Raw genomic sequence first — 27,443 nt, 5'->3', positions numbered from 1 at the left:
TAAAAAAAAAAAAAAAAGAAAAATCTCGAAACCCTCAATTTGTTGTTTTCCCTCTCAAACGTGATTGGATTGGGCAAGCGCCACTGATTGGGACAGCCTATCAGCAATCACCTTCAGCTTTTCGCCAAAGTCAACTCCATGGTCAGATTTAGATAAGATACGAAACCATGGACAAAACAATGGATGAAGACGCAACAGGTCCATCCCGGGAATGTGCCAACCTGTGGCCCCACCTCGCCAGACTATTTCAATTTTCTGAACAAGTTAATGATAGTTTTTAGCCTAGAAATCTAGACGCACCCCTAGCGGCAGCAAATTACATTTGCCTGGCTCGCCAGGCTAGATAGTTTTCGCCTCAAGTGTTTCAATTACAAAATAGTATTTTGTATTTGAAATACGTATTTTAAATACATGTATTAGAAATACTGCCCATCCCTGGCAACATGGTAAAAAGATGAAAATGACTTGATTTTACTTCCAATTCATTTTACATTCTCCAAGGTATTAACATTAAAATTTTTCATAACTCCATGTAGGACGTTTCTGTACATAAATGTAAGCACTGTGGCAGTAGTAATGCAATATTTAGAAAATGTAGGCTACTCTTGTACTCTTGATACTTAAGTACTTTTAAAAACAAGTACTTCAGTATGTTTACTTAAGTAGACATCTGACTGGTGTACTTTTACTTGTACTTGAGTAAAATTTAGCAAAGGGATATATCTGTACTTTTACTCAAGTAATGAGTGTACTCTGTCCGCCTCTGCTGAGCTGACTCATCGATGTTTGCATTTCAATGTCTTGCCCATTATGTTAAACTAGCAAACTGAATTTGCCTATTAAATGAGCTTTAGTTAGACTGTGCACTTTGCGCATCATCCAAATTAGGCCCCATAGGTCTAGAGGTGCTATTGAAAACATCCATTCATCCAGTCATCCTCAAACTTGTACCCTATTTTAGGCCTATGTATTCACTCCAAACCAAAAACAATGTAGGCCTAAATTAATTTGTGATTTTGATCACATTAAAAGTTTGGAATTTGGAATAAACTTAGAAAGTTTGTGGTCTACTGTCGTTCTAGACATACAGACAAGAACTTCCTTCAGATGACATCAGGCCGATCACATGGGATTTCGCAATGGGGCATGGCGTCTTCTCGGTGATCATGTTTTTAAAGCACAATAACGGAAACGAGTCACACTACTAGCCTATGATTTAAGTCAAATGACTGCCATGGAATAAATGGATATTGAATCGTGTCGGTGGGCATAGCCTATTTGCTTCTCATGCCTTAAATTGCATTCGCAATCTCTAATGGCTGAAGATGTTCAAACAGAAAGATCACATTCTCATTTTATTTAGCAAAAATCCTCCCATGTGCGTAATCAAGCAGTAGGCTAGGTTGTGTTTGTAATGATAAAACGTTAAAAGTGGAGACCTCTGCGAATTGTATCAACGTTCTCGACACACTGGGAATTCCAGAGGAGGTGACTGTTTTGAACGGTGAACAGTTTACCAAAAGGCACTGATTTATAGCCTATTAGCCTACAGAATGTGAATCAGCAGTGGACATGCCAGGGTCATCCAAACATCTGACTACGCAAGGGCAACCAAACCAACTTGAAGCACATCCATTACATCAAACAGTAAAAGCTCGGGGGTGCATATTGCGTGGACATGATATGCCGCTTGCCTCTTGCGTTGGAATCCGAGGGATGATCAGCGTTCTGCACTTGCACCGTGATACAAAGTAGATCAGTATCCTGCGCGGTACCACGGAGAACAGCGATACGTTAAATACAGCAGGCTATATTTTCTATAATCGTTGACATGATAGACTGCGAAGTCCATTGCTCACCAGTGGACCATGTTTTAGAAATCTCGTTCAAGGGCTACATGGATGCCGTTATTTGTTAGCGCAGAGGCAAATCACTTGACTTCAAATTCCAATATATTTAAATTCCCACCCAAAAACAATAGACAACGACACGACAAGCTGTTTCCAGGAATTCGCCTCTTGTTCTCAGGGTTCTTCATCAGCTCATTTCGCCAAGATAATGGGGTAAGTGCATTTGAATGTGTGTGGATGCAGGAATTCGATGAGCTATAGGCAGGGAGACAGGATAACATAAGATTTTGGACACACATCCTTCATGATTTCACGATGTAAAAACTCACTAAAATGTTGCATTTGGATTATGGGGACACTTTCATTCACCAGTCTTGGTTTTGTTCCTTTTAAGTAGCCCAACTCGACCTGCAGTTCAGTGTTGGTCAGAACAGTCACTTGAAATCACCTGCTGTGATATTTCTGCAGGTTTACCGAAATCAACAAACATGATTATTTCAGATCATTTCCAAAGTGAAAATACCCATGGCCCATACCTAAAATACGCGCATCGTGAAGTTGAGTTGTATTGCTGAATCTCCCAACGGAGCACATTACCCAATGTGGTGGATTCCCTGAATAAATGAATGGAATGTCTGTAAGGAACTGCAAGTAGGCTTACATAGGCTATCATTTTAAGATCAGCCAATTCTTTTACAACGACGAGCTATGGACGGGTTGAAATGGCAACCTTAATTGTAGACTGTTGCTTAACGTTAGGCTTGTAGTCTGACTCCTTTCTAAAAATACTACTCTTGGGTTGTAAAACGGGAACGTGTTTAGAATGCGTTAGTTCAATGTGGTGGCATGAATGGCCATGGAAAATGACTGCATTTGAAGCACTTTCCCTTTCGCACCCTTTTGCACTTGATGTCACATTCCATTTCTTCATTTCATGAGTAGGTCGGTGTTGTTCCCAATGTTCTCTGCTACATAATATGTAGCATATGCTTATATCATTGCTGGTTTCTTAAAGACGTTTGTGTATCTGTGGGAGAACAGTAGAAACTGCGAGTCAATGAGAGCTTCATGGAGGGCTTTAGGGATGTGGTAAACCCGACGTATAAGTATTCCTGACATCTTCTAATGTAAGGCCCTCCCACGTAAGTCCAGCTGCAGACTGTCCGTAATCGAATGAACCACTTACTGCTCATATTCAGCTGCTGCCAATTCAAAGGTCAAGAGAGAAATAATTGTTTACTTTGTATAGGTCCAAGTTCCCTTATTTCCAAGTTCAAGCAGTGTATTAAAGTCTGTGTATAAAATCCCAAATAAGTCACACTCGCTGTAGCCTACATCACCACTTCACACACAGACACATATGGATTACCCCAGGAATCAGAATAGTTATTAACAATAGATTGCTGTATTATTGCGGGACACCAATTTAGCTGTTAATGACATGGCTGCTAAACAGATCTTTCTGAAATGGAATGGTCTTGCTTTTGAGTAGCTGATCTGAAGCATAAAATTGCAGTCAAGGGATTTGCTGACAGCTTTACTTCTTCCTCTCAATCATAATGACACATGTAAACCACTATTTCATATTGTTTCAGAGGCTTGGCCCTTTGATAGCCCTATGCAATTAATATTTTTTCTTGTTTTATTTGTAGTTTTATTTTTAACTACAGCTATATTGACTATATGTAAGGCACTGGTGTCTGTTTCTCACATACAACTGTTATCTCGTGGTTATGTGCGACTTTGTGTTGGCGAGTCGCGACTGCAGAGAACGGGACTTCTCAGTACTTACTCTGTGTTCAGCAGTTCCTGAAAAAAAGTGGGGTACACTAGCCCCACCCCATGCACAGATAGAAAACTCAAGACAAAACTGAGGTCCAAATTCAGGTTGTTCACACAGTGGACCAAGTTGTATTAGTGTTACATGCTGTTGGTAATTATGTTAAACAGCCCTTGTTTACTGCTTTATTCTTTATTTAGGCTTGCCATATCTTTGAATCTTCCTGTGGGTTAAGTGGTGCATTTATGAGATTCAATAAGGAAAAATGTTTGCGAAGGGGCACACAGAGCATTCTTAAGAACACTCAGCATATGTATTATTATGCTATACATATTCTATATACTCAGCACATGTATTAGGTTTTTGTTATGAAGTGATTATACAGGTTGATATATTGGGGCACATGGATTTTATACTGCTGTTTAAGCTTGGCTCTTGGATCCTTGGGTGTTAAGTAGTAACATCTTTATATAGGCCTACTGTACCAGCATCAACCGTACAGAAAATGCAATCCATTTGACTCTCTTTTAGAGGCTCTATAAGTGAAATGTTGCTAGCATATTCAACAATTCTGATGTTCAGTAGAGGGCTAAGAGGAGGTTAGAGAGAATTCCCAACAATCAGAGATAAAAACTCAACTTCAGTTTTACATGAGTGTGTTAGGGTGAGAGTGTGTAAAGAAGAGCTTTACTTACAATGTAAATGTAATGAATTAGAAGTTACACAAGGTAAAGGATTTTGACCTGGCTTTAAGACTTTTTAAATTGTAATTATGGTAGTACTGTGCTGTACTATATTGAAAGATTTTGGGCTGGTGTCACACAGCTTTTTTGTTCTGACCATTTATGATGATGAATCTTGTAGTATAGAATAATAATAATCTTGTAACTTGTCCCAAAATGGATGCATCTTTTTTTTATCACATTTATACCCAAAATTGACATTTGTAATGATATTTGTAAAAATGTATATGTAATACTTTCTGTTCCCACAGACGGATGCATTAAACACTCAATCTGTATCATTTATTCAGTGTTAACACCCTCTTCTTTTTTCCCATTTTAAATATTGGTGTTCATTTGGCTAAGCCCTGTGTCAGTGCAAAAGAAAGATCCCTGAAAGTGGAACCATTTCACCCCCTGATAAGCATAGCAGAACTCATTCCTAAGGTGTAATGGAACATGTTTCTCTGGCTATGCATTCTCTTTTATGACGTTTGGATCGAGCTTTAGCCTGAGCAAGCCAAATGTGCCCCGCCGGCTCCACGAGAGGCAGTGCCAGCACATTGTAAATGTTTGTCGAGTTGGCACATGTACACACACAAGAAATGCAAGGAAAAGGAGAACTAAGGCTGGGAGAGGTGTTCTAATTACATCAGTGGGGACTGGAGAATTTGTGCTGTATGGTAGTTGACAGTCTAAACATGTATTAGAGATTGTGGTTTGTGTGTGAGTGTGTGTGAGAGAGAGAGAGAGAGAGAGAGAGTGTGTGTGTGTGTGTGCTTTGCACTGTGCTGGTCCTCTGGTCATGGGGAAGGAGTTCTCTGAGCTATAGCAGGAGTGATATATCCTCAGTGGAAAACCACTAATAATGTAATGAAGCCAGCTGCTCTTAGGCTAACTGAATTATTAGCTCAGGCACTCAAAAGTGCACCATAAGGCCATGATTGGTATCCATGCTGGTGCCAACAGGGCTTTAAGATGAAGGATGCTGGGCACTGAAACACCATGCAAATATCTCCCTGGACAAAACTGTGGGGGAAATAGGGATTTATGTGATGTGATGTGATGTGTTGACTGATGCGATGCAATTGGCTGTACTACGAAGCGAGGTCACTGGCTTTTCCAGGTAACTGGTGTAACCATCTCAAAAGAACATGCTTGATTCAGTGTTTTTACAGAGATCAGTGGTTACTCCTGAAGTTACCTGGATAAGCCAGTAACCCAACTTCCTGGACAGCCCTCAGCTCTGAAGGTGTAAGGACAGGAAGAGGGACTGAATCTCTCTACAGTGTTTGATACACAACTTCCAACGTGCTCTCAATGTCCTGAGTTGTGACAGAGCAAGAATGTTTGATGCCAGATTTAATCAAAACTTGCAAGAGTTCCCCACCCACTTAACTGAAGTAGCTTTATTCCATTAATGTTTTGGTGGACAACACTGCATGTTGCACACAGTCCAATATGACCACTCAGCTGATTGTCCAGCAATGATTTGTTCTTTATTTCCTCATGAGGTGTCTGTATAAAATAACTTATAACTTATAACTTATAACTTATAACTTGAATGGCCAATGTCCATTCTTAATGTGTTAAAACATCACATACCAAACTTATTTTCTAATTTGATTGATACGGAGGGTGGCCGTGGCCTACTGGTTAGCGCTTCGGACTTGTAACCGAAGGGTTGCCGGTACGAACCCCGACCAGTAGGCTCGGCTGAAGTGCCCTTGAGCAAGGCACCTAACCCCTCACTGCTCCCCGAGCACCGCTGTTGTTGCAGGCAGCTCACTGCGCCGAGATTAGTGTGTGCTTCACCTCACTGTGTGTTCACTGTGTGCTGAGTGTGTCACTAATTCACGGATTGGGATAAATGCAGAGACCAAATTTCCCTCACGGGATCAAAAGAGTATATATACTTATATACTATATATACGTATACGTGTGATGTACAGTATATTCCATGCATTTGTAGGTATTTGCAGATTAAATTGAATTAAATTGTTCAATAACACTATGGTGTATATGGTGACTAAACTATGATTTCTGTGATCACGGTAAGGTGGACTGCGCCACCCATGCAGTATTAGATTTTTTAAAAAGGCATTTAGAACATATTTGATGATGGTGGAGGTTATTGTCCAATGTTTATAACAACATCAGTTGTATTAAATGGTTCTTAGAGTGTAGCCTGCATATTGTGAATGTGGATAATACAATGTGATTTTTGAATGTTAAAAGTGCCATTGATGAATTAACTCTTTTGAGGTGGATAAACTCTAATAAGAGGTGGATAAACTCTATTTCTGAAATTTCAGAGGTGGATAAACTGCGTTTACTTGCGTTTAGCCTCCACTACATCCTTGGCTATTATGCCAGGACATCACATCAAGTTTAAAATGGCTGTGGTTGCTCTCTTGCAAATATCTCTGGCAAATGCTTCTGACTCAGCTTGCATATCCACAGCCACCCTGTCTTACTCTAATGGTCTCCTCCATGGACACATACTTATACAACAATCCTATATCCACCATATGAGAGTGCTATGTGAATGCACTTTGGCCAAACAAGTTCTGCGGGCTGAATGTTGAACATTTCCACAGCAGGAAATTCTAAAGCCAAGCTGATGCTGATGCTGATGCTGTCATTGAGATTGGCCTGTCTCTCCTCCACTGCTTTTCACACAGCTCTCAGCTCTCACACAATCTGCCCTGTTTTAGCTCAAGAGAGAAAAGGTGTGAGAGAGAGAGAGAGATAACTATAGCATCCTATAATTACCTCACTATGCCATCTTAACATTCTAGCACATGCTCCTCTTTCTCTCCTGCTCACCTCTAATGCTAACGCCCCTGCAGGATGTCACCTCTACGCAATCTTAAACACAGTGGAGGGCTTCATTTAGAAGGATCTTGCAGAGACTTACAGGCATTCGCTGAGGTGGATTTAGCAGCACTTCCAGTTATACGTCTTGCCTCTTTCGCTTTTTTTGTCAGACACATGTACTAGACGTTCTTTCTGGAGGAGAGAATTCAGTTGAACAAATCTAAATAGAAAAGATGGCATAGTGATGGCCTGAGTCTATTTATTATGTGCTTAACAGACCTCTCTAATGGCGTTATTTTGTTCATAGTAAAAGGATGCTAAAATATTTAAGCGGCAGATTTGTGGGACTGTCTGTGAGATAACAGCCAGAGGGAAAAGTACTGTATGACAGATCTTTCATTGTGCCAGCATTCACTTAATATTCTGTAGTTAAAATGATTAAGACAGCTATGTTCTGACTATCATGATGAGTGAATGATTAGTACCTGAGTTAAACGAAGGACAGGTGATTTATGAAGAACACAATGCTGTTTTAGCAGACTTCATCCAAACTCACTCTTGTGCAGTGTGGTGATTTAGTGATTGCAGGCCTTCTTGTGTGCGCTGTGTGAGATAGCCTTTTTGGAACAATGTACAGCCTCACTAAACAGTTATATAATCCCCACACACCGCTGTTCCAATCACATACTATTACCAGACTTATGAATTGGGTTAATAGTTTCTATTTGCCCTATGTGGAGACTTACAAATGCAGTCATTACTGGGTATAATAGAATACCATTGTTTGTATATCCCCATGCAATTATTTATGACTATTTCTGGGCAAAAATCGCAATATCAGTAAATGAAAATACAGTCTTAGGCTTTAGGCTGAAATACTAATGCAATTATGTACCATAATTGGATGTAAATGTCAAAACATTTTGTTTCACTGGTAATAGACTGGGTTCTTTTTTCACCAAAAATACTGGCTTGACTAAACTCAGACGGTTAGGATGTACAGTGGTAAACTTTCATTCCTTTCTCCTTTGGAGAGAGCTCCTTATAGCACGAACGATCTCCCTTCATGTGCCATTACATACTAGGATCAATCTTTATGATAATCTCATTTCATCACACAAAAAGAAGCCCTCTGTCAGAAACAGCAGCCTCTTGTTCTGTGTAATCTTTCTCTCTCTCTCTCTCTCTCTCTCTCTCTCTCTCTCTCTCTCTCTCTCTCTCTCTCTCTCTCTCTCTCTCTCTCTCTCTCTCTCTCTCTCTCCTTCTGTCTCTTTTTGCCTTTTACCCCACAACCGCTCCCCCCACACCCCATATGGTGATTGCTGTTGAATTTTAATGTTAATTATGCAGTGCGCCTTTGATGTTTCTCTAAGATTTTCAGCCCCTCGGTGCAGCGTAAGCACTTCCCTGTCTGCTGTGTGCCTCCCTCCACTCTCTCCTTCCCTCCATCATCCTCCTCCTCGTCCTCCCTCTCCTCCTCCCTCTCTCTTCTCTTTCACTCTCTACCTCCTCCCCCTTTTTTCTCTCACTCACTCTCTGGATCCCAGTGCATCAGGCGGATTGAGGCTGATTGGGAGCATGCTTATGGAATTGAATATGGTGATTTGCCCAGGTATGGGAATTGCACACAACAAGTCCGCTCTTTTTTCCCCACGATTGCTGCTCCTGCTCCTGGAGGAGGCAGATGCAGTGGCAGCCTCCTCCCTGCCCGCCTGCCTGACTGCCTGCCTGTCTTGATACAACATGGGGTGCAGTGCAGCTCCAACTGTATGGAGAGAGTGTGTGTGTGTGTGTGTGTGTGTGTGTGTGTGTGTGTGTGTGTGTGTGTGTGTGTGTGTGTGTGTGTGTGTGTGTGTGTTATTTTTTTGGCTTTTGGAGTCTAGTCTGGTTCTGGGGGAATGCATGGACTCGGCACAGATGATCTGATACCCCCCTCCCCTTACATCCCCCCTTCCGTGCTTGTGAGGGAGCCAAAGCTGCACACCCCCTCACTGTTTGTTCTCAAGGGAGCAGCGTCTGCAAATAATTGTGCTTTCATGATGCTGCATTCCCTGCCTATTAAGCCCCCACCTATTAAACTTCTCAGGTGGTGGCCAGGCAGGCGAGCAAGCAACCCCCATGGGCATATTTATGAAAGTGCATGGGATGTGTGTGTGTATGTGGGGTGCACTGCTCACCTCTGCTCTCTGCAGAAGACATACTGCACACATGTTATGCATAGAGAAAGGGAGAAAAATGGAGCTCTATTTTTGGAGTGGTCTGTTGGTTAGTTCCAAGATGAAAAAGATGAAAAATCATCCAAATCGCTAGAAGGGAATCTGATGGAAAATAATTGTATTGCCTTTGTTTTTTTTTTTATTTTTTGTTTTTTAATTGAGCTGTCATCCCTTTTGGGCTAAATTAAAATGAAGATATGATGCAGAAGAAGGAAACAACACTACCCATGGGATCTCAATATGTTGGGGATTAGTGTGGGCACAGTCAATGTTTTAGTGATTAAGTACAAATAGGCAGGGGGTAACAGTTGTTTTTGTTGCCTGTTGATGTTACTTAAAAGGCTTTCCACTTTATAAATGCATAATTATATGAGTCTTCTGTTTAATGCTAGGTATTCAAAGGTTTTGCATTTGTTTGAAGATTAAGATGTCCACGCATGGCCCAGAGCCTCCACTGCACAGCGTAGTGTACTGCATTTGAACTCTACTGAATTTGCTTAAAGCTCTCTGCAGCCACCAGCCATCTATGAAACCTACCCAGTACATTAGCACAATCTCTTTTCTACAGCTTTCTTCTTTTGTTTCACATATTTCTCAAGACTTTTTTCATGTAAATGAAAAAAAAAAAACAGTTTTCTTCGACTGTGCAAATGTAATAATTATAGATGTATGTGTGTCTAAATCTTGATTGCGTGTGTGTGTGTGTGTGTGTGTGTGTGTGTGTGTGTGTGTGTGTGTGTGTGTGTGTGTGTGTGTGTGTGTGTGTGTGTACATGCTGTGTGGTATACATGTTTGTTTGTATACAAGCATATGGATTCTTTTGGCCTCCTGGCCAATCGTACACCCAGTGGGAAGGCGTGTAGGGAAAGCTCTGTCAGGGGCGGGCTTCTGGCTTGACAGGTTACTGCGATCCAAACTATAATTAGTCCGTCACCCCTCTGCGGAAACCAAACCAGCTGACACTTCTATTTCGGCCCCGTGGATCCAGCCCTCCTGCCACGGCGGTGTCTTTTGTGTGCAGTTCACCCACGGTGTAAATGGTGGGTGGGCTTCTGACACTGGTGCCACCTGCAAGCACCCCAGAGAGCCGCTCGAGCCAAGATGGAGGCCGGTGGAGAGATGGTGATCCAGCTTCCCGGTCACTCCGGTTCGCCGGGCAGCGGGGAGGCGGTGGTGCTGCGGCACAAGGAGGTCCACCACTTCTTCTTTGTGCCCTTCAGGGAGCAGCCGATCTACAGCACCCGCGCGCACGTCTTCCAGATCGACCCCAGCACCAAGAAGAACTGGGTGCCCACCAGCAAGCACGCTGTCACCGTCTCCTACTTCTACGACAGCACCAGGAATGTCTACAGAATCATCAGTCTGGATGGCACTAAGGTAAGAGTGAAACCTTCACTTGTTAAATAGAATTCCTAACCCTGCTGCAGATTTGAGGAAAGGCTAACTCAGCACTGACCAATCACAATTTGACAGATTTTGTGGACATTTGGCTATTGTTGAGGTCACTCATGTGGTACCATTTGCTGGCCTTGGCCTTTCTTACTCATTTGCCCCCCCCCATGGGACCACTTGGTCAGTGCAGATGGGACACTCATTGCTTCTGACTGTCATCAGCAGTGGTCAATTTGAGAATTAATCAGAGGCTGTGCGCCATGCGGAGAGTGACAGATTAGAGAGAGGCTACTGACCATCATCAGCACACACACATACACACATGACACACGGCCAAAGATAGGGGCAGATGTCTGACCTGCTTTCGCTTAAAGTTCCTCTCAGGCTCGCACTGTAACCTGAGACCGAGGTCGCCGTGGTTCTCTGGTCTCCAGGCAACATCAACAGTGGCTGTACTGTAGCTAGAGAATGGCAGCTTCCGGTTGGCAGCAAAAACAGACGAAAGCAAGAAAAAGAAAACATAAGATCTACAAAGGCTATGGATGGCATTACTTTGTAGTTTTTCTTGTGAGCAATGACAAAGCGATTCTGTCTCAACCTATGATTTTCAAGCAGCCCATTGATGTGGGCTGACAGATCTCGAAAGCTTAGCCCACACACTGCACTCGAAAAGCAGCATTGCTCTATTTTACTCTGAAGAGTATCTATCATTAGTCATGTTTTCTTTTTCCAGTAGGGACTGTCCATCTCATAATTCACGCCAGAAGAAACTCCCTACCTCTGTTTTCCTGTCTTATCTGGAGAGAGCGGTGTGTGGACAGTGGTTAAAATAGCCTCTTCAGCATACCCTACTGTGTAAGGACTCCTCACCGTCCCTCCCTCTCTGTCCAGGACTGAAATAAGGCTGCCACGCGATCCCACTGTGTCACTGTGCAGCCCGGGCAGAATTCTTCCAGCCTTGTCAACCCCTCTGGTTTGCTTTGGCTGTTTGACATGTTTGATATGATTATCTATCTACCCAGAATCCCTGCACACAGTGGGTCAATGAACTGCCTGGTGTCCAGCCCGAGGGAGCAGTGGAGCCGAGAGCAGTGAACCCAGTGGCTATGCTTGGCCCCGGTACTTTTGTACAGTTGTAGATATGGTGTGTCTGTATTAGCAAAGGCCAGGGAATTGACACACACTCACAGCACACACATACAGACACACAGCACACACCCACGCACGTATACACCCACACACAGCACACACACACACACACACACACACACACACACCACAGGGGAAATACATAGCCGGGCTCTTACTTTACCTCCAGTCATCTCATCTGATCCACATGAGTGGTGCTGGGGTTTTCTCTCTCTCTCTCTCTCTCTCTCCCTCTTTCTCTCTCCCTCTCTTCCTTCCTCATTGCCTGTCCTGCCATTTCCTTCTCTTTCTAATACTCTCGCTTTTTCTCTCTCTTTATGACCCCCTCGATCGCTGTCCCTACCCTCCTCTCTGTCTCTCCCTCTCTCTCTCTCTCTCTCCCTCTCTCTTTCTCTCCTTCTCTTTCTGTACTTTCATTGTCTCTCTATTCTCTCTCTCATGATTTCTCCATCTTTATCCCCCCATCTACCCCACATCTCCATCTCTCTCTCTCCTTCCACTCCCTGCACTCCACACCCTAAGACTCATGCTGGAGGGACGTTGCTAGCCCCCTTTCTCTCTCTCTCAGAGGGACTGCTGGGATGGATTTGTGTTAACTGTGCGTTAGCTGCAGTTGAGCTGTAGCGGGCCCGAGCCCGGGCGTCTGCTTAGCATTCCAGCGGTGCAGCCGGGTGTATGCAAGAACATGAAAAAGCCTCCAAACTGTCAGCTCCTAGGGGCTGTGCTCTTGCCTGTAGGAAAAAAAAGACAAATCAGCAATAGTAAGCACTATAGCACTATTTCAGTGTATCACCAGGACTCTTGTTCAGCTCACTTTTATCCTGAAGAAGAAGGGAAAAAAACAGATCGAAGACAAATTGCTTTCCTCAGCTCTTTGCTCACTGGTTTCGTACTAAACATGGGTTTAAAATGATGCAAATGTTGCTGCAAATGATAATCTGTTGTTTTTCGTAATAACAGTTCAGTAGAAGGTGATAGATAGCGAGGGACGACATTCCTCATTGCACCGCATATTAATGCCAACAAGAGGCATGCTTGACAACACATGGCACGATTTCATTTGTTTCATTCTGTGGATGGTTAGCTGAGACAGGGACACAATCGAACACATAAACTGATGCACACCTGCATGTACATGTGCTCAAATGTAGATGCATGCACACACAAACACACACGCACTGACACACGTACAACAACCCAGAGAATGAGAGAGCTGTGCAAGCGTGTGTGTGTGTGTGTGTGTGTGTGTGTGTGTGTGTGTGTGTGTGTGTGTGTGAGTAGCAGGAGCCTAATGAGAGCAATCGCTCTTCCCTGCACCAGCTAAGAGGAGCGAGTGGGCGGATAGGATGGGAGGATGGAAACGGAGAGCAGCGTGGAGAGGAGAAGAGAAGAGAGGAGAGGAGAGGGGCTGAGCACTCTGCTTTCCCAGTGGACTGGAGGTGGTTTGTGTAACACATGAGACAGGAAGCTGAGGGAGGGAGACTAGAGTGCTTTTGTAGTTGTTGTCTCCCCCACACCCACCCCTACCTCCACACCTCCATCATTCGCCACTATCCATCCATCCCATCCGCCCACCCAGCCACCCACTCACTCTGCATCACCCTAGTTTCCTCCATCACCATATTCACATGGATATTGTGCTCCCTTTTACAATGCGGAAATATGTGGCTGTGCCACCATTGGCTGAATGGAGAAATGCAGGTGTGATATCTATCTATTTTTCTATCTATCCTTCAATCCATCCATCCATCCATTCCTCAGTCAGGGGAGGTTGATAGCCTATAATGGCATAGACTTTATGTATTTGGCACACACAAGCATTCACAAACCATTAAGGCAGGCGCTTTGTGAAAATAAGTAATCGCCCTATAACAGTGGGACGGACCAAGTTCAATTACAGGCCTTTGAAGTGCTTATGGTTGGCTACTTCTCCCCTTGATGGGTCACTCTGTTTATTTCTGTCCTGAGAGACCTACGCATGATTCATGAGCTCAGCGCCAGGGTCTGCTAATGCAGTAGCTAAAAACGAACCGCCACAACCACCATTTATGCTCCCCACACTCCAGTAGGGACCTGTGGTTGTGACGGTGTTTAAGGTCCTGCTCTTCGACTAGGAGCATCGCTTATAGGCTACGTGCGGACTGGGGAAATGTGTGTGTGTGTGTGTGTGTGTGTGTGGACCAGCATGCACTGCTGATGATTTATGCCTTCTGAGTCACGTTGTCACTGGGGAGTCTTTTTGGTGTATTGGCTTGGTGAGGATGAGATTAGTGGACTCCCGCACACACACACACTGACCAGTTCATGACACCACTAACACTGTACACTCTGTGTGCTGCTGCTGCCTGAGAGCGAGGTTGTTTGGTCATCACAGGCCATCCCTGTAAGACCAGGGCCAGGGAGAGGTGTTTTTTTTACTCTTTGTAGCTGAAGTGCTGCTTCTCTGACAGAGATGTTGTACCTTATACGCAGTGCAGATTCTTCAGTTAGACAGTATAAGTATACTCTTTTGATCCTGTGAGGGAAATTTGGTCTCTGCATTTATCCCAATCCGTGAATTAGTGAAACACGCTCAGCACACAGTGAAGTGAAGCACACACTAATCCCGGCGCAGTGAGCTGCATGCAACAACTGCGGCACTCGGGGAGCAGTGAGGGGTTAGGTGCCTTGCTCAAGGGCACTTCAGCTGTTCCTACTGGTCGGGGTTCGAACCGGCAACCCTCCGTTTACAAGTCCGAAGCGCTAACCAGTAGGCCACGGCTGCCCCAAACAGTAACAGCCTGAAGGCCTTCATTTCACAGTGAGCGGTCTTTTCTCGAGGGAATAAGACTTTAAGTACATTCAACCTATTCATGCAACTACAGTGTGCATTTCACCAAAGCCAATTTCCATGCGGATCATGTTCCTCTTGTTCTGGGTGATGAACTAAAAAAATAATATGAACATTTCTAAGTGGACATGCAGAACCCTCTTAATACCAGAGATACAGTGTTATACCATACAAATGTTACTGTTGCAGGTATCGTTACACCTCACTCCAATATGCAGTATTTCGTTACCACCTGACAATGTCATGTGCGGTTGTTTCTCTCTCCCTAGGCAATAATAAACAGCACTATCACCCCAAACATGACTTTCACCAAGACGTCACAGAAGTTTGGCCAGTGGGCCGACAGCCGCGCCAACACAGTTTACGGTCTGGGCTTCTCCTCCGAGCGCCACCTGACAAAGGTGGGTGGAACTCTCTCTCTTTCCCTCTCTCTCTTTCTTTCTCTCTCTTTTTTGTCTTCTGTCTCTCTTTCTTATTTTTTCTCTCATTCTTTTCTTTTCTGCTTTATTTGTCATGAAGTTTATTTTGTCTCTCTCTTTCTTCTCTTTCTCTCTCCGTCTCTGCCTTTCCTTCTGCTTTCCACTGCCTGTCTCTAGGTTTTTTGCCTGTCCGTTCCTCCTTTCTCTCTCTGTATCCCCCTCCCCCTTTCTCTCTGTCCTCCCTCCCATCCCTCTTTGTCTCTCCGTTCTGGAGCTGGGGAACACCTACACACTGTGGTCTAATGAGGAGCTGTACAGTCATCACTGAGTGGGTGGCTGGTCGGCATGGTGTGGTGCTCTCCTCTCTTCTCTCCTCCTCCTCTTCTCTCTCTCTGTCTCTCTCCATCTTTCTCCCTCTTCATTCCTCTTCTCTCTCTTCTCCCCCTTTCTCCTCTCTTCTCTCTCTCCCTCTCTCTCTCTCTCTCTCTCTCTCTCTCTCTCTCTCTCTCTCTCTTTCTCTCTCTCTCTCTCTCTCTCTCTCCTTCCCCTGCTGTATTATGATGAAGCTCTGTCGTGAATCGGGGGTGGGGAGAAGCAGGGCTGAGCACATCCGCCTCTCACTGAGCCCTTATACAAGATGCACACAAATACACACACACACACACACACACACACACACACACACACACACACACACACACACTTACACACAGCTTCTCTGATTCTCTCTTCATCTCTTTCTCCCTCTCTTGTTCTGTCTCTGTTTCTCTCTCTTCCTGTTTCTCTCTATTTATATTTGTATACAGTATATTGTCCTCTCTATACTGTCTATATTGCTTAATATATAATTCACTCTGTTAGTATCTCTGCCTCTGTCATCCCCTCAATTCTTTCTCTTCCTTCTTCCCCTCTCTCTCTCTCTCTCTCTCTATCTATCTTCTCTCTCTCACTCTCGCTCTCTTACTGTCTGCTTTGCATGTTCCAGTCCAGTCACTCTTCCTGCTCTCCATTGCAGACAATTTTTTTCCCATTTTACCCTCTCAGCCTTTCTTAGCTGGTCATGTCAGTGAGGTGCGAGTACTCTAGTACTGCAGTCGTCAAGGTGTTCTCACACATGTCCATACACACACACACACACACACACACACACACACACACACACACACACACACACACACACACACACACACTTATATTTGTGAACATATAGAATGGTGTAGACCATCTTTATTCATCTTGAGTCTTTGTAATTCAGTTAACAACATAAATGCAATAATACATTCACAGGGCAATTACTGTAATAGGCTACTGCTCTAAGATCTAAATTAAAATGGTACGTACATATAGTCTAATGATATGGGAAAATTGGATTGCATTACTGTATCACTACCCATCACAGGCACAAGCTGTCGGCAACTGTCAGGGATTACTTGTGCATTTTTCACGGCTTAGCCTGGGTTTCCTCTGCTTGCTTGGCATATTGCCATACCAGGCACCGATTTTTCTCTCTCCTTGGTGCTGTGGTGGAGGTTCACTCCCTAGGCACCCCACGCCTCCACAAACACCTCCGGAAGTGGAGAAGTCGCTGGGTCTTTTCACTGCAACCACGACAGGGCTGTTTTCGTGACCTGCTCGGCCCCTTCAGAGATAAGCGTAGCGAGAAATCTGAACCTACCCACTCTGTCAACTGTACACCTCCTGAGTTTGAGATATTATGTTGTACAGTATATACTAATGGTGTACATACTTGCCTATTACATTATAAATGTCTATTGACTTTACATTACTAATGTCCAATGCACCGCTCCATTATCTAATTCCTTAAGCAAATAGAGTTTCATGGGCAATGCAATTCTGCTCAGACAGGCTAGAAAGGCTGGAAACATTCAAAGGCATCATATTGAAATTATAACTGTGATTGTTTTTTTTCTCTCTCTCACTCCATCCTCTAACTGCGCTACAGCACTACAGGAGGACAGACAGGAGGAATGTGATTAGCTTTGATTTCTGGAGAATGAGGAGAGGGTGTCTCTTACTCCCTGTACTCCCCAGTGACTTGACAAATGCAGGGCTGTTATGTAATTATGGAGAGAGCTGTTTAAGTGTATTAGAGGGGTGAACGGAGAGAGAGAAAGAGAGGGAGAGGGGGGGTATGGACCCTTTCAAGAGAGTTCCATTATCAGCATCATAGTTGGCCCCACAAGACTTCCTTTTGAACATTCCATGTGTATGTTAATGCAGAGGAAGTAGATTGGGGCCCAAATAGAATGTTCAAGCATTGTTTTTGTTTTTATTGTTGAAAGGGTCTATACCCATGATATGTGTGCCATTAGCAGTAGGCTGAACACCTCACACTGAAGTGGGGAACCTCTATGGTCTGAACATGACCCACAGCCTTTGCCTTTTTCATTGCACCCTGTGTATGTAATGCGTGTGACTGTCAACGTCTTTGCTAGTTAGGTATGCAAATGCTAGGAAATGCTAACATTATACATTAAGCATTTCTCATGGATGAGCTTTGACATTTAAAATGCAATATTACTCTATATTGGATCCTTTACGCACCATTTCAACCTGGCGGTTATTGATTATTGCTTACGTATTCCCATTCACAATTTCACGGGGTATGGAGGTAAATGGATTTCTAATGGTGGCTTTAGCCCTGTGTGTAGTGGTATTGATTATGTCAACTTCCAGTTCGCAGATAAATTTGCCGAGTATAAGGAGGCGGCGCGGCTAGCTAAGGAGAAGTCCTTAGAGAAGATGGATCTGGCCAGCTCGCCCTCTCAGGTAGGCTGGACACACAGTGGACACTACTCATTTCAATTGATATACCCTGTCTGTTTAAACAGTGTTGTGGAAACATTTTGGGATGACTGCTCCATTTTTGATGTGGAGTGTGATCAGGCGAAGAGAGGAAATACTTGAACTTCATGATAGAAGTGGTCATCTGAGTGATCCATATTTGAATTGGACAGAAAAACCTTAGCTGGACCGCTTTGTAAATGTTTATTTCGTTAATGTTTGGGCAATTTTTGAACATGTTCTCTTCTGTCTGCGGTGTCAGGAATCAGCGCCAGGAGAAATACAGTCACCTCTGACCCCTGAGAGCGTGAACGGCACCGGCGACGACGCGGCCATGTCACCCCAAGACGTCCCTACCCCCATCACCGAGTCACTGCCAGAGCCGTTACCGATCACACAGTCTTTCACACACAGGTAAACAGACCCAACTCAGTCTCGCTCCTGTAATTTGTAAAGCACACCCCAAAGTGCCATGCTCTCTTATCAGACAGTAAGACAAATTGTCTCTTCCTCAGGCCATGTGCTGTGCACTTGTCCACATTTTACATTTTCTAAGTCTGGTTTCACTGTGAAAACCACTTCTTTTATGACTCAGTGTTTACTGGCCCTGTCATGCAAAAGTTTGGCCACAAAAATAACCAACATTCCCCATAGCACTTACTGAGTAATACTCCACATGTACATGTTAACAGTGTAAATGTGTGTGTGTGTAATTGTTATAGCCTTTACGAGGAGTAGTTATTTTTATGGTACATAATTGCCATGTACCGTAATATGCCCAAATTAAATGACCAGGCTAATGCTAAGCTCAGATACAGTATATTCTCCCAAAGTGGATAGTGCGAGAACTGAGAGGATAAATGTATAACAATAATAAGAATGGCAAGTTCACTTAAGTGTCACCTTCAACTAGTGACCTTCAACTAGTGACATCAACTAGTGCAAAGCATATTTTCTAGGGTAAAACTCATGGTAGTTAATATTCATGCAGTGTAATTCATGTTAGACTGATTGATTTCAAGCACAAACTGATCTCAACAGTGCTCAGTGATGCTGTGTAATGTTCTGTTTGAACAGCTCTTCTTTTACTTCATTGTTCAAATGCAAAAAAGTCAAGGACACACCCACATTTTTGAAAAATGAAAATCTGACAGTCCAACAAAGGGTGCTAATAAGACACATACTTAAAATTCTGTTCAATCAGTCAAAGGGACTGTTTGCTTTGTCGTGCTGAATTCACAATCAAAATAAATAAATTTCTTCTTTTTCTTCCAGACGAGAGTTTAAAGCATGCTTGGTGTGCTCCTTCTGATAGGCGTAGCGCCTTTGCCAGGACTTGTGCTCTGAGCACGTTTTACTGTTTACAACTCTCAGCTTGTATCTCCTGTTGTTGGCATTCCACACTGAGTCTCCAAGTTCTTGGGGCATTACATTCCTGAACTGTTAGTGCTGACCTATATGAAATGCAATGTAACACATCACTTATGTAGGGCATTTTGCATTCTAACTGGCAACGAAACCTTTATAGTATTTTTGGAAGATGTTATTAATTAAAATGCAAAGTTTGAGGGCTTTTCCTGTGCAAACAATCTGGGTTTTTCAGTTTTTGTCATTTGTATTAAGACATTTCCGGGTCTTTTCTGTAGCACTTTGATGGTGCTGTATTGTTTGAATGGCTTATACTGTATCTTGACAGTGATCTTTCTTGTTTGAATCATGACTGTTCTTCAGAACTGTGTCTGTAGTGAAATGTGCTCTGGCTGTAAGTTGCTATACTGTAGGTGTTTTCATTGAGGATGATTTCAAACAATACATTCTTCTCTTTTGTGTTGTAATGAGGTGTATTTATGTAACATTAGTGTGTACACATATTGATTTTTATTTGTTTTTGTCAGTTTTGTTCAATAATTTGAATGTGTAATATAATAGTAGACGGTCTCCATTATTATTTGCAGCAGAATCTCAGAAACACCTGTGCATACGTTTGATATCTTCAAAATGATATTTGCTATCAAACTGTACATAGTATAGACATATTAATCATATTTCTATCCAGTTGATAATCCAATATAAATGGTTTACTTGCTTTTGATACATATTGCAAGCTAGTATTGAAAACAAGTAGTAGACGTGTCGTTCTGCAGAGATGCATGATGACATAACTCTCACACCCACACACATCAGCAAGTTAAGTGTACTCTATGTATTAGATAGCAGATGACTATCCAAACTGAACTGTTTTGCTACAGTTCCAGAATGCACACTACACTCTATGCACCCTGTGCACTATGTTTTACCGTCATCGCCGTCATTACTTTAACAGACTAAATATTTTTGTCTGTCTTTCCAGTAAAGTAACAGTAGCATGCTGTATTTGGAACATATTCACACATCTATGTAACACCACTGAGAAGCTAGATGTAGTCTGGTGCACTTTCTATTACTTGTTACCTCTGCAAGCATGTGACGGCAAGAGGTCAAATAAGACGAATAAACACAGTGAATGTGCATTGGGGGATCAACTGCATGAAAATTAAGTGGAGTATTAATTATTCCTTTTGTCCTCATTACTTACCATTATATTATCTTCAAAGGAAGGAGGTTAATTTGCTGTCAAGAATCTCTGTAGGATGAATAAGCTTCATTGAAATTTAATGAATCGAAGGCTTGCAAATAATGGCAAATTAAAATGGCATCAATGAATGAATGAATGATTGAATTTTATTTTATATTGGAAATTGATGCATGTTCTTATCAATGCATTTGATTTCATATTAAATGTATTTATTTAAATCACATGCCTGAAAATCTGATGACTTCACAGCTTTTAGCACATGGTTTTGGGTGATGGTGTCCAAACCTCCATAATTGTGTTCAATCAGGTGTTGATAATTCACACACACCCACACACTCAGGCACGCACCCCAGTTAATGAGCCAGACAGATACACACACACACACACACACATACATATGCCCACACATGCAAGTAGGTGCTTACACACATGCACTCATATACACACGTGCGCACACACACACACACACACACACACACACACACACACACACACACACACACACACACACACACACACACACACACACACACACACACAAACACATGTCTTGTGAAATAAAATTACAGAAATATAAAGACTAATAAAGGCTAAAAGATGCACTTAACCAAATTCTAGATGGTATATTACACATCAAATGTGAGCCACTGTGTGTCATCCACACACACAGTGCTTTTTAATTTAACCTTACCACATACACTATGTGTAGATGTGTCATATACAATATAATACACTTTAATTATAAGCTGTGATTTTTATGAGTAGTATAGTATAAAGGGCTCATTCATTCATTCATTTGCATGCCTCTTTATTTATTTGTTTTTTGACTTATTCTGTCTGTGTGATTATGGTGGTGTGAGTACATCTTATTTGAAAAAAAGTCATAGCATTTATAGGCATAACACAGAGATGTTTTGCAAGAGTTTTTATTATGTTCTCACATGGTGCCATAGCAACAGAACAGTTACTTCTGAAATTACACTCAAGACAAGCTCCCGGTAAAATTATCTTTGAATACAGTTTCATGCACAGTGACAAGCTACCATTCGCTCAAAGTTTACACAGGGTCCTCTGAGAGTGAAGAATGTTGTTGGTGCTCAATATGTTGCAAAGCCATGTTCCAAGTGACCACTGAAGTTAACACTTCATCTTGCTGTTCTGTATGCTGTATGCTGTTCTTAATGTACTCGAGGTGAAAAGTTCACATAGTCACATTGTGCAGATCATCAGCTACTCATGTACCTAACGTACATGGGCATCCATCAGTTCTTCTGAAATAGTAGCTTGGAATTGCTTCAACTCTACTATCAGTAAAATTAATGGAATAATCATTGTAAGGCGTCAGTCATAAGAATAAGAAATACATAAAGAAACAAATATATATATATGCGTCTGACTTACCATGTCTTCTCTTGGCTGTTTGTGAGTGTTCTGCTCTTCGCAGGCATCATGTGGACGCTATCAGAGTGGTGAAACTGAGGACCTGGAGCTCTGTCTCTGCCGTCCCTGCCTCTCTATCTTTCTCTCTCTCTCTGTCTCTGAGCCCTTAAGAGCCTGTGCGTCTCCTTTTTGTCACGCCTGCTAGTCTGTAGGTGTGGGGAGAGAGTGGGACGACTTGTTGTCTGTGAGGCTTGCGTCACCGTGTGAAGGTACAGATACGGTGGCGGCGGTGGTGGTGGTGGTGGTGGTGGTGGTGGCAACAGCGGTGGCGGTGTGTGTGCTCGTGTGCGCGCTGTTATGTAATCACTGCCGGGCACCGTGGGGGACTTCTGAGAAATCACAGAGAGAGAGAGAGAGAGAGAGAGAGAGAGGGAGAGAGAGAATTAGCCTCCCATGCCATAGCGAGTAGGCGCCTTTCACACACAGTGGGGTTTTTTTTCTCTCTCCGTGGATGATGCATGTGTGTGTGGATGAGTGTGAGCGTGCTGTTGCTGATGTTTGTACGTGTGTGTGTGTGGTGGGGGTGATGATGGAGAGATGGGTCGTGGTGCTTCACGGCAGCCGCCCACCCTCAAGTGGATCTTAACACGAACTCACCACCTCATCAGTGACCCTGGGAAACACAGGGAGCTTGTTCAAAGCCTTGCTGTTTTCCTTTTTACTTGGAAACTGGAGATGGGCCATTGAAATGGATTGAGCGTCGCACATGTGCTTGCCGTTCACACGAGGCATTGCTGTACGTGGGCTGGTGCTGTTGTATAATGTTTTGGAACATGTCTGTGTAGACTCTGAGAGCCAAACCCATCTGATACTCACAGCAATGCTTTACTGCAGTAATGTGTAATTGAATTGTATTGTTCTGGGTGCAGGAGTGTGGGTTGGCACTGGATAATCCTATGGGTATGCAAAGCGCTTCAATGATGTATTTCCAATTACAGTATTAAGTTTTTCACATATCAAAGTTTCAGTATCAAAGTACAGTCTTTGGAAGTGTCAATATCTTGTGTACAATATGAGGTTCACACCATTAGGTCCTTGCGATGCAGCTATTTTTATGCAAAGACAGGGAACCATTGTTATTTATCAAGCATGATGTATTTTATTGGCTGATTTTACAAGTGGTATTATCTGACATTTGAACAACAGATTGGCGTTCGTCAGTCATGCACCATCTGATCCAGTGAATAGCATGCTACACTCATCCTCTTTGCCTGTCTTTCTCTCTCTGTCTCTCTCTCTCTGCCACCCTCTGTGTGACTCCTACCATGGGTTGCTGCCCAGTCACCGTCACCCTCTGAGCACTAGAGCCGATTACCGAAGCCCATGGATGTGATTAACTGATGTGGGGTTCAGATTTAATTAGATTCGATGATGACCACAAATATTTCAGACTCTGTGTCTGCCTGTGCTGTTTTCTGTCTTCAGTTAAAAAGCTTTGAAGCAGGTTTTTTTTTCTGGTTTCCTTTCAGGCAGGGGAAGTTTTGTGTCCCAATCTGGCCTACAGAGAGTGAGTGGTGCTCAGCAATGAAAGAGAATTTCACAATATGTGACCACATTTAGGTTATTTATGAACAGAAGCTGACCATTTTGCAGATATAGCAGGTGATGCTAAGCAACCAGTAATGCTCATGTTTTAGAAATGTGGGAAATATGGTTCATCTTTGGTGGTTTGATATATTGTGTGATGATGTTATGCACTGTTCCAGTACTTCCTTGTCCTGCTTCTCACCAAAAAGAACTCTAATTGTTCCAACTCCCTCGGCCCCCGAGAACACAAGAACAAGCATAAAATCAACCGTAGTATTTTGACAGAGATGTCTCAAACGTTGACGTCTCTCTCTCCCTCTCTCTCTCTCTCTCTCTCTCTCTCTCTCTCTCTCTCTCTCTCTCTCTCCCTCTCTCTCTCTCTCTCTCCCTCTCTCTCTCCCTCTCTCCCTCTCTCTCTCTCTCTCTCTCTCTCTCTCCTGTCTCTCTCTCTCCTGTCTTTGTCGCTCGTGCAGCCCAACAATCACCAAGCACTGGGAGGCAGAGCTGGCAGCGCTGAAAGGCAACAATGCCAAGCTGACGGCCGCCCTCCTCGAATCCACAGCCAACGTCAAGCAGTGGAAACAACAGCTGGCAGCTTATCAGGAGGAGGCCGAGAGGCTTCACAAAAGGGTGAGGCACTGTGGGATTTGAACCGCAGGGGCCGAGCGAGACAGGGAGTACAGTAGTTAGTAGTGGGTGAGATGGCAGATGAGAAGGCAGCCGTGGGAAGAAAAAGTGATTAAAAAAAACGTGTGGATGGAACAGCTTGGGTTTGATGATGAGCAGAATTAAAAATCTGAAAGGTGGAGGGGGCTGCGATGAGGAGGTGTTAGGACTGTGAAGGAAAGGGTACGGAGGAGCTGTTGAGTGACGTGCCAGAGCTTGGGAGATTGTGTGTGTGTGTGGTGTATGGGTGTGTGTGTGTGTGTGTGTGTGTGTTTTCTCTCTCACACTGACTGTGTGTGGGCAAAGCAGAACCACAGTTCAGGCATCTGACATGTTTGAAGTACGACACAAAATAGAAACTGTATTTTAACAACCGATTTGTCTTGGTATTTGGTTTGGCTCTAGGTGACAGAACTGGAGTGTATGAGTGGCCAGACAAATGTGATCAAATCCCAGAAGACTGAGCTAAATCAAACAATAGAGGAGCTGGAGTCCGCTTTAAAGGCTAAAGAAGAGGTACAGTTCTCCCCGCCACAGGCTTGTCAAGGCATCAAGGCATTCCCTGTGTCAAGTAGATTTACTGATAATCAAGCCAATGGTGATAAGTTTATGATTAGATCAAAACACATGACTTAACATGACATAATTTTGTGTATGTATATGCTACTTTGAAGTACTGCTACTGAATGAGTTTATGGATATAATATAGAGCATTTATGATTTGTTCTATTTCATTCTCCTACCATTCTAGGAAATTGAGAGATTGAAAGAAGAAGTGGACAGGACTAAGGAAATTCAGGAACAGAAAGATGCTCTTGCTCAAAAATTACAGGTAACCAGAAGACTTAGAAGAAGATTAATTGAAATCACTCTGCATACAATGTCAAAACAGAAAGAAATGACTAAGAAGAGTAAGTTTCATGATTTCAAGTACAAAGCAAACGGTGGGAACCATTTTACAACACAGCACAAGATGTTCCACTGCTTTGAATGGATCAGATAATTCCACGTTATGGTGTACAGTTTCCAGTTGGCCTTTTCCACTTGAAAATGTCAGGGTGACATTGATTGATACAGGTTCCTGTCTAAGTAATTGCCAACCGTCCAGAGTCTGAGGGCTGACACTGTATATTTGTGTATGGTGAATTTGAGTGCTCATGAAAATATCTTCCCCTGTCTGCAGGAGACAGACCTGCGCAACAAGGAGCTGGAGGGGCAGCTGTCTGCCCTGGAGCAACGTCTTGACAACAGCCAGGTGGAACAGGAGACCTTCCGCAAGGACCTCAAGACACTGCTGGAGATCCTGGACGGGAAGATCTTCGAGTTGACCGAGCTGCGAGACAACCTGGCCAAGCTTATTGAGAGCAGCAGCTAGAGCCGACTCCTCAGAGGAGCCAACCAACCATCACTCAGAAACATGGTCATACAACACCCAAAACCAATGTGTCACTAGGTGCAAGATTTGACGGAGGTCCTGCCATTTTTATTTATTGTTTTTTTTTGTGAAGAACTCTCCTCTTCGAAAAGAATATGATTGCACCAAATATGCAGCACTCAAAAACATAGGATTAAATTAGAGTAGAATTTCCCTAATGGGCACTTGCCTTTCTACCTGTGCCCTTATACTCTTCTAGACTATCCAATCTTTACCACTCTTTATTCAGTCTTTAAACTTTACTCTACCCTTTTTGTGTCTTCTCTTAATCAATGCTATCCAGTTGATGCACTGTGCTTAAGAGTCTCATTGGTGTTCGGGGAGATGAAGTGAACTAAGCTGCTATGGAAATGTATCAATGGCTGACTGTGAAGTGTGAACCTCTTCAGTGACATAGTTCTCACGATCCCAGAGCCGCGTGTTGTAGCCAGACTTGATCGGCTTGCTCTGACTCTGCTGACCTTCAAGAGCTGCCTCGTTGTTCTTTTTTGAAAAGGCAGAGGGCAATAAGTCGCCAATGCATCGCAACTTCCGGAAGGGTCACCTTTACCATGAAATGTGGACACGAGGTGCAACACAGGCCTGTATGTTCCGAGCAATACCAAGTGGGGCCTCAGATCCATTGTTTTAGTTTGAGTTGTCAAGTGTTCAGTTCCTGCGGTTACCTGCGCTGGGCCCACACAGGTGCGACTGAATCATTCAGACGGATGACAGAAGGTAAAAAACAATCTTCTTTTTCCCGTTTGTGTTTTTATATACAAACTATATTTATACTGGACTCGTGCGGGTGAACCTGATGTTATTATATCTTTTTGCTGCTCTTGTGAAAGCAGTGGCGACAATGGACTCTGCCATTTTTGGACTCGCATCTTAATATCAAATATCTTGATCTTGATTATAAAATGTATTAATGAAAGGTTCCATTTGGTTACCTCAAATATTTATTTTTTAGAAGTACAATATTATGAACTGAAAGATTTGAACATTTGTAATAGCAGTAAATGAGAATGGATGTGACTGGAACTCGATGGTGGAAGAAATGGATAAAGGTGTAAGTATCAGAAATGGAAAAAAAGATTATTCAGGAAATATATCTATGATGATGTTTACCAAATAGGGTTTCCTGGAAAATAAAATTAAGCCATTAACAATGTAGAGATATCATAACCCTGCTCTGTTTACTGTTGTTCAATATGAGAAAAAAATAAATGAAAGCACTTGTGGATTGTATTACAACTGATAGTTGTGAAGATTGGTTCAGTGAAACGTATTGTATTGATTGTTATAACATAATGTTGAATTTACAGATGTACAAAGGAAATTAGTATTCTCTTGGTTGTCAAAAAACTGAGACCACATGGGATGCATCTCAAACATGTCTTCTATATCTTGCTCCTTTCAATATATATTGCATAGCCTATTGTTCATCTATAATGCACACAACTGCATTTATAGTGCATCATAAGGCAGTCACTCTGCATCATTACAGATTATTATAAATTCCAACTGCTCCACCCTAATAATTATAATCATACTCATGGTAACCAGTTATTCCAGTCGCATTCTAATGTAGTACAATGCGCTTCCTTTATGATGTATTATGGATGTGTGCTTCACTGAGAGAAAGTGGCTCCTCCATCTTGCTCCAAGGCCAACTCCCAGTCGTGCGTAAACGTTTCTCACAGAGTCTGAATCGGTGATGCTACATCGGATAACATTTAGCTGAGTTTCAAAGCATTTGTTTTTTAAAAGGTCATTACAGATTACATTAGGCTATTCTTTTTGGGAGAGCACAGGAGAGCCGCATTAGCCAGAGG

General features: G+C 43.0%; 1 protein-coding gene across 2 annotated transcripts; it reads left to right on the top strand.

Annotated features, from left to right (window-relative positions):
• The first annotated feature begins 1,228 nt into the window (after positions 1–1,228).
• On the top strand, positions 1,229–27,443 carry homer1b (homer scaffold protein 1b). Of its 2 annotated transcripts, XM_048243254.1 has the most exons (9): positions 1,229–2,063; positions 10,609–10,765; positions 15,029–15,160; positions 17,876–17,968; positions 18,246–18,397; positions 23,999–24,155; positions 24,597–24,707; positions 24,943–25,023; positions 25,375–27,443. In XM_048243254.1, the coding sequence occupies exons 1-9, from the start codon at positions 2,059–2,061 to the stop codon at positions 25,564–25,566; spliced, it is 1,080 nt and encodes a 359-aa protein (XP_048099211.1). In that variant the 5' UTR covers positions 1,229–2,058; the 3' UTR covers positions 25,567–27,443. The 2 variants fall into 2 exon arrangements, with proteins under 2 accessions (XP_048099211.1, XP_048099210.1); XM_048243253.1 differs by lacking the exon at positions 1,229–2,063 and having other exon boundaries at positions 6,206–10,765.

The sequence above is a fragment of the Alosa alosa genome, chromosome 5 (assembly GCF_017589495.1).
Source record: "Alosa alosa isolate M-15738 ecotype Scorff River chromosome 5, AALO_Geno_1.1, whole genome shotgun sequence".
NCBI lineage: Eukaryota > Metazoa > Chordata > Actinopteri > Clupeiformes > Clupeidae > Alosa > Alosa alosa.
The sequence above is the reverse complement of the archived record's forward strand: the minus strand, read 5'-3'. Positions and strand labels throughout refer to the sequence as shown.

Bases quoted from the DNA above. Each gene is read 5' to 3' on its own strand.
- homer1b (XM_048243253.1), top strand. From the start codon at position 10,490: ATGGAGGCCGGTGGAGAGATGGTGATCCAGCTTCCCGGTCACTCCGGT. The intron at 24,156-24,596 runs GTGAGGCACTGT...GTTTGGCTCTAG, and splicing joins CCGAGAGGCTTCACAAAAGG to GTGACAGAACTGGAGTGTAT. The intron at 24,708-24,942 runs GTACAGTTCTCC...CTACCATTCTAG, and splicing joins CTTTAAAGGCTAAAGAAGAG to GAAATTGAGAGATTGAAAGA.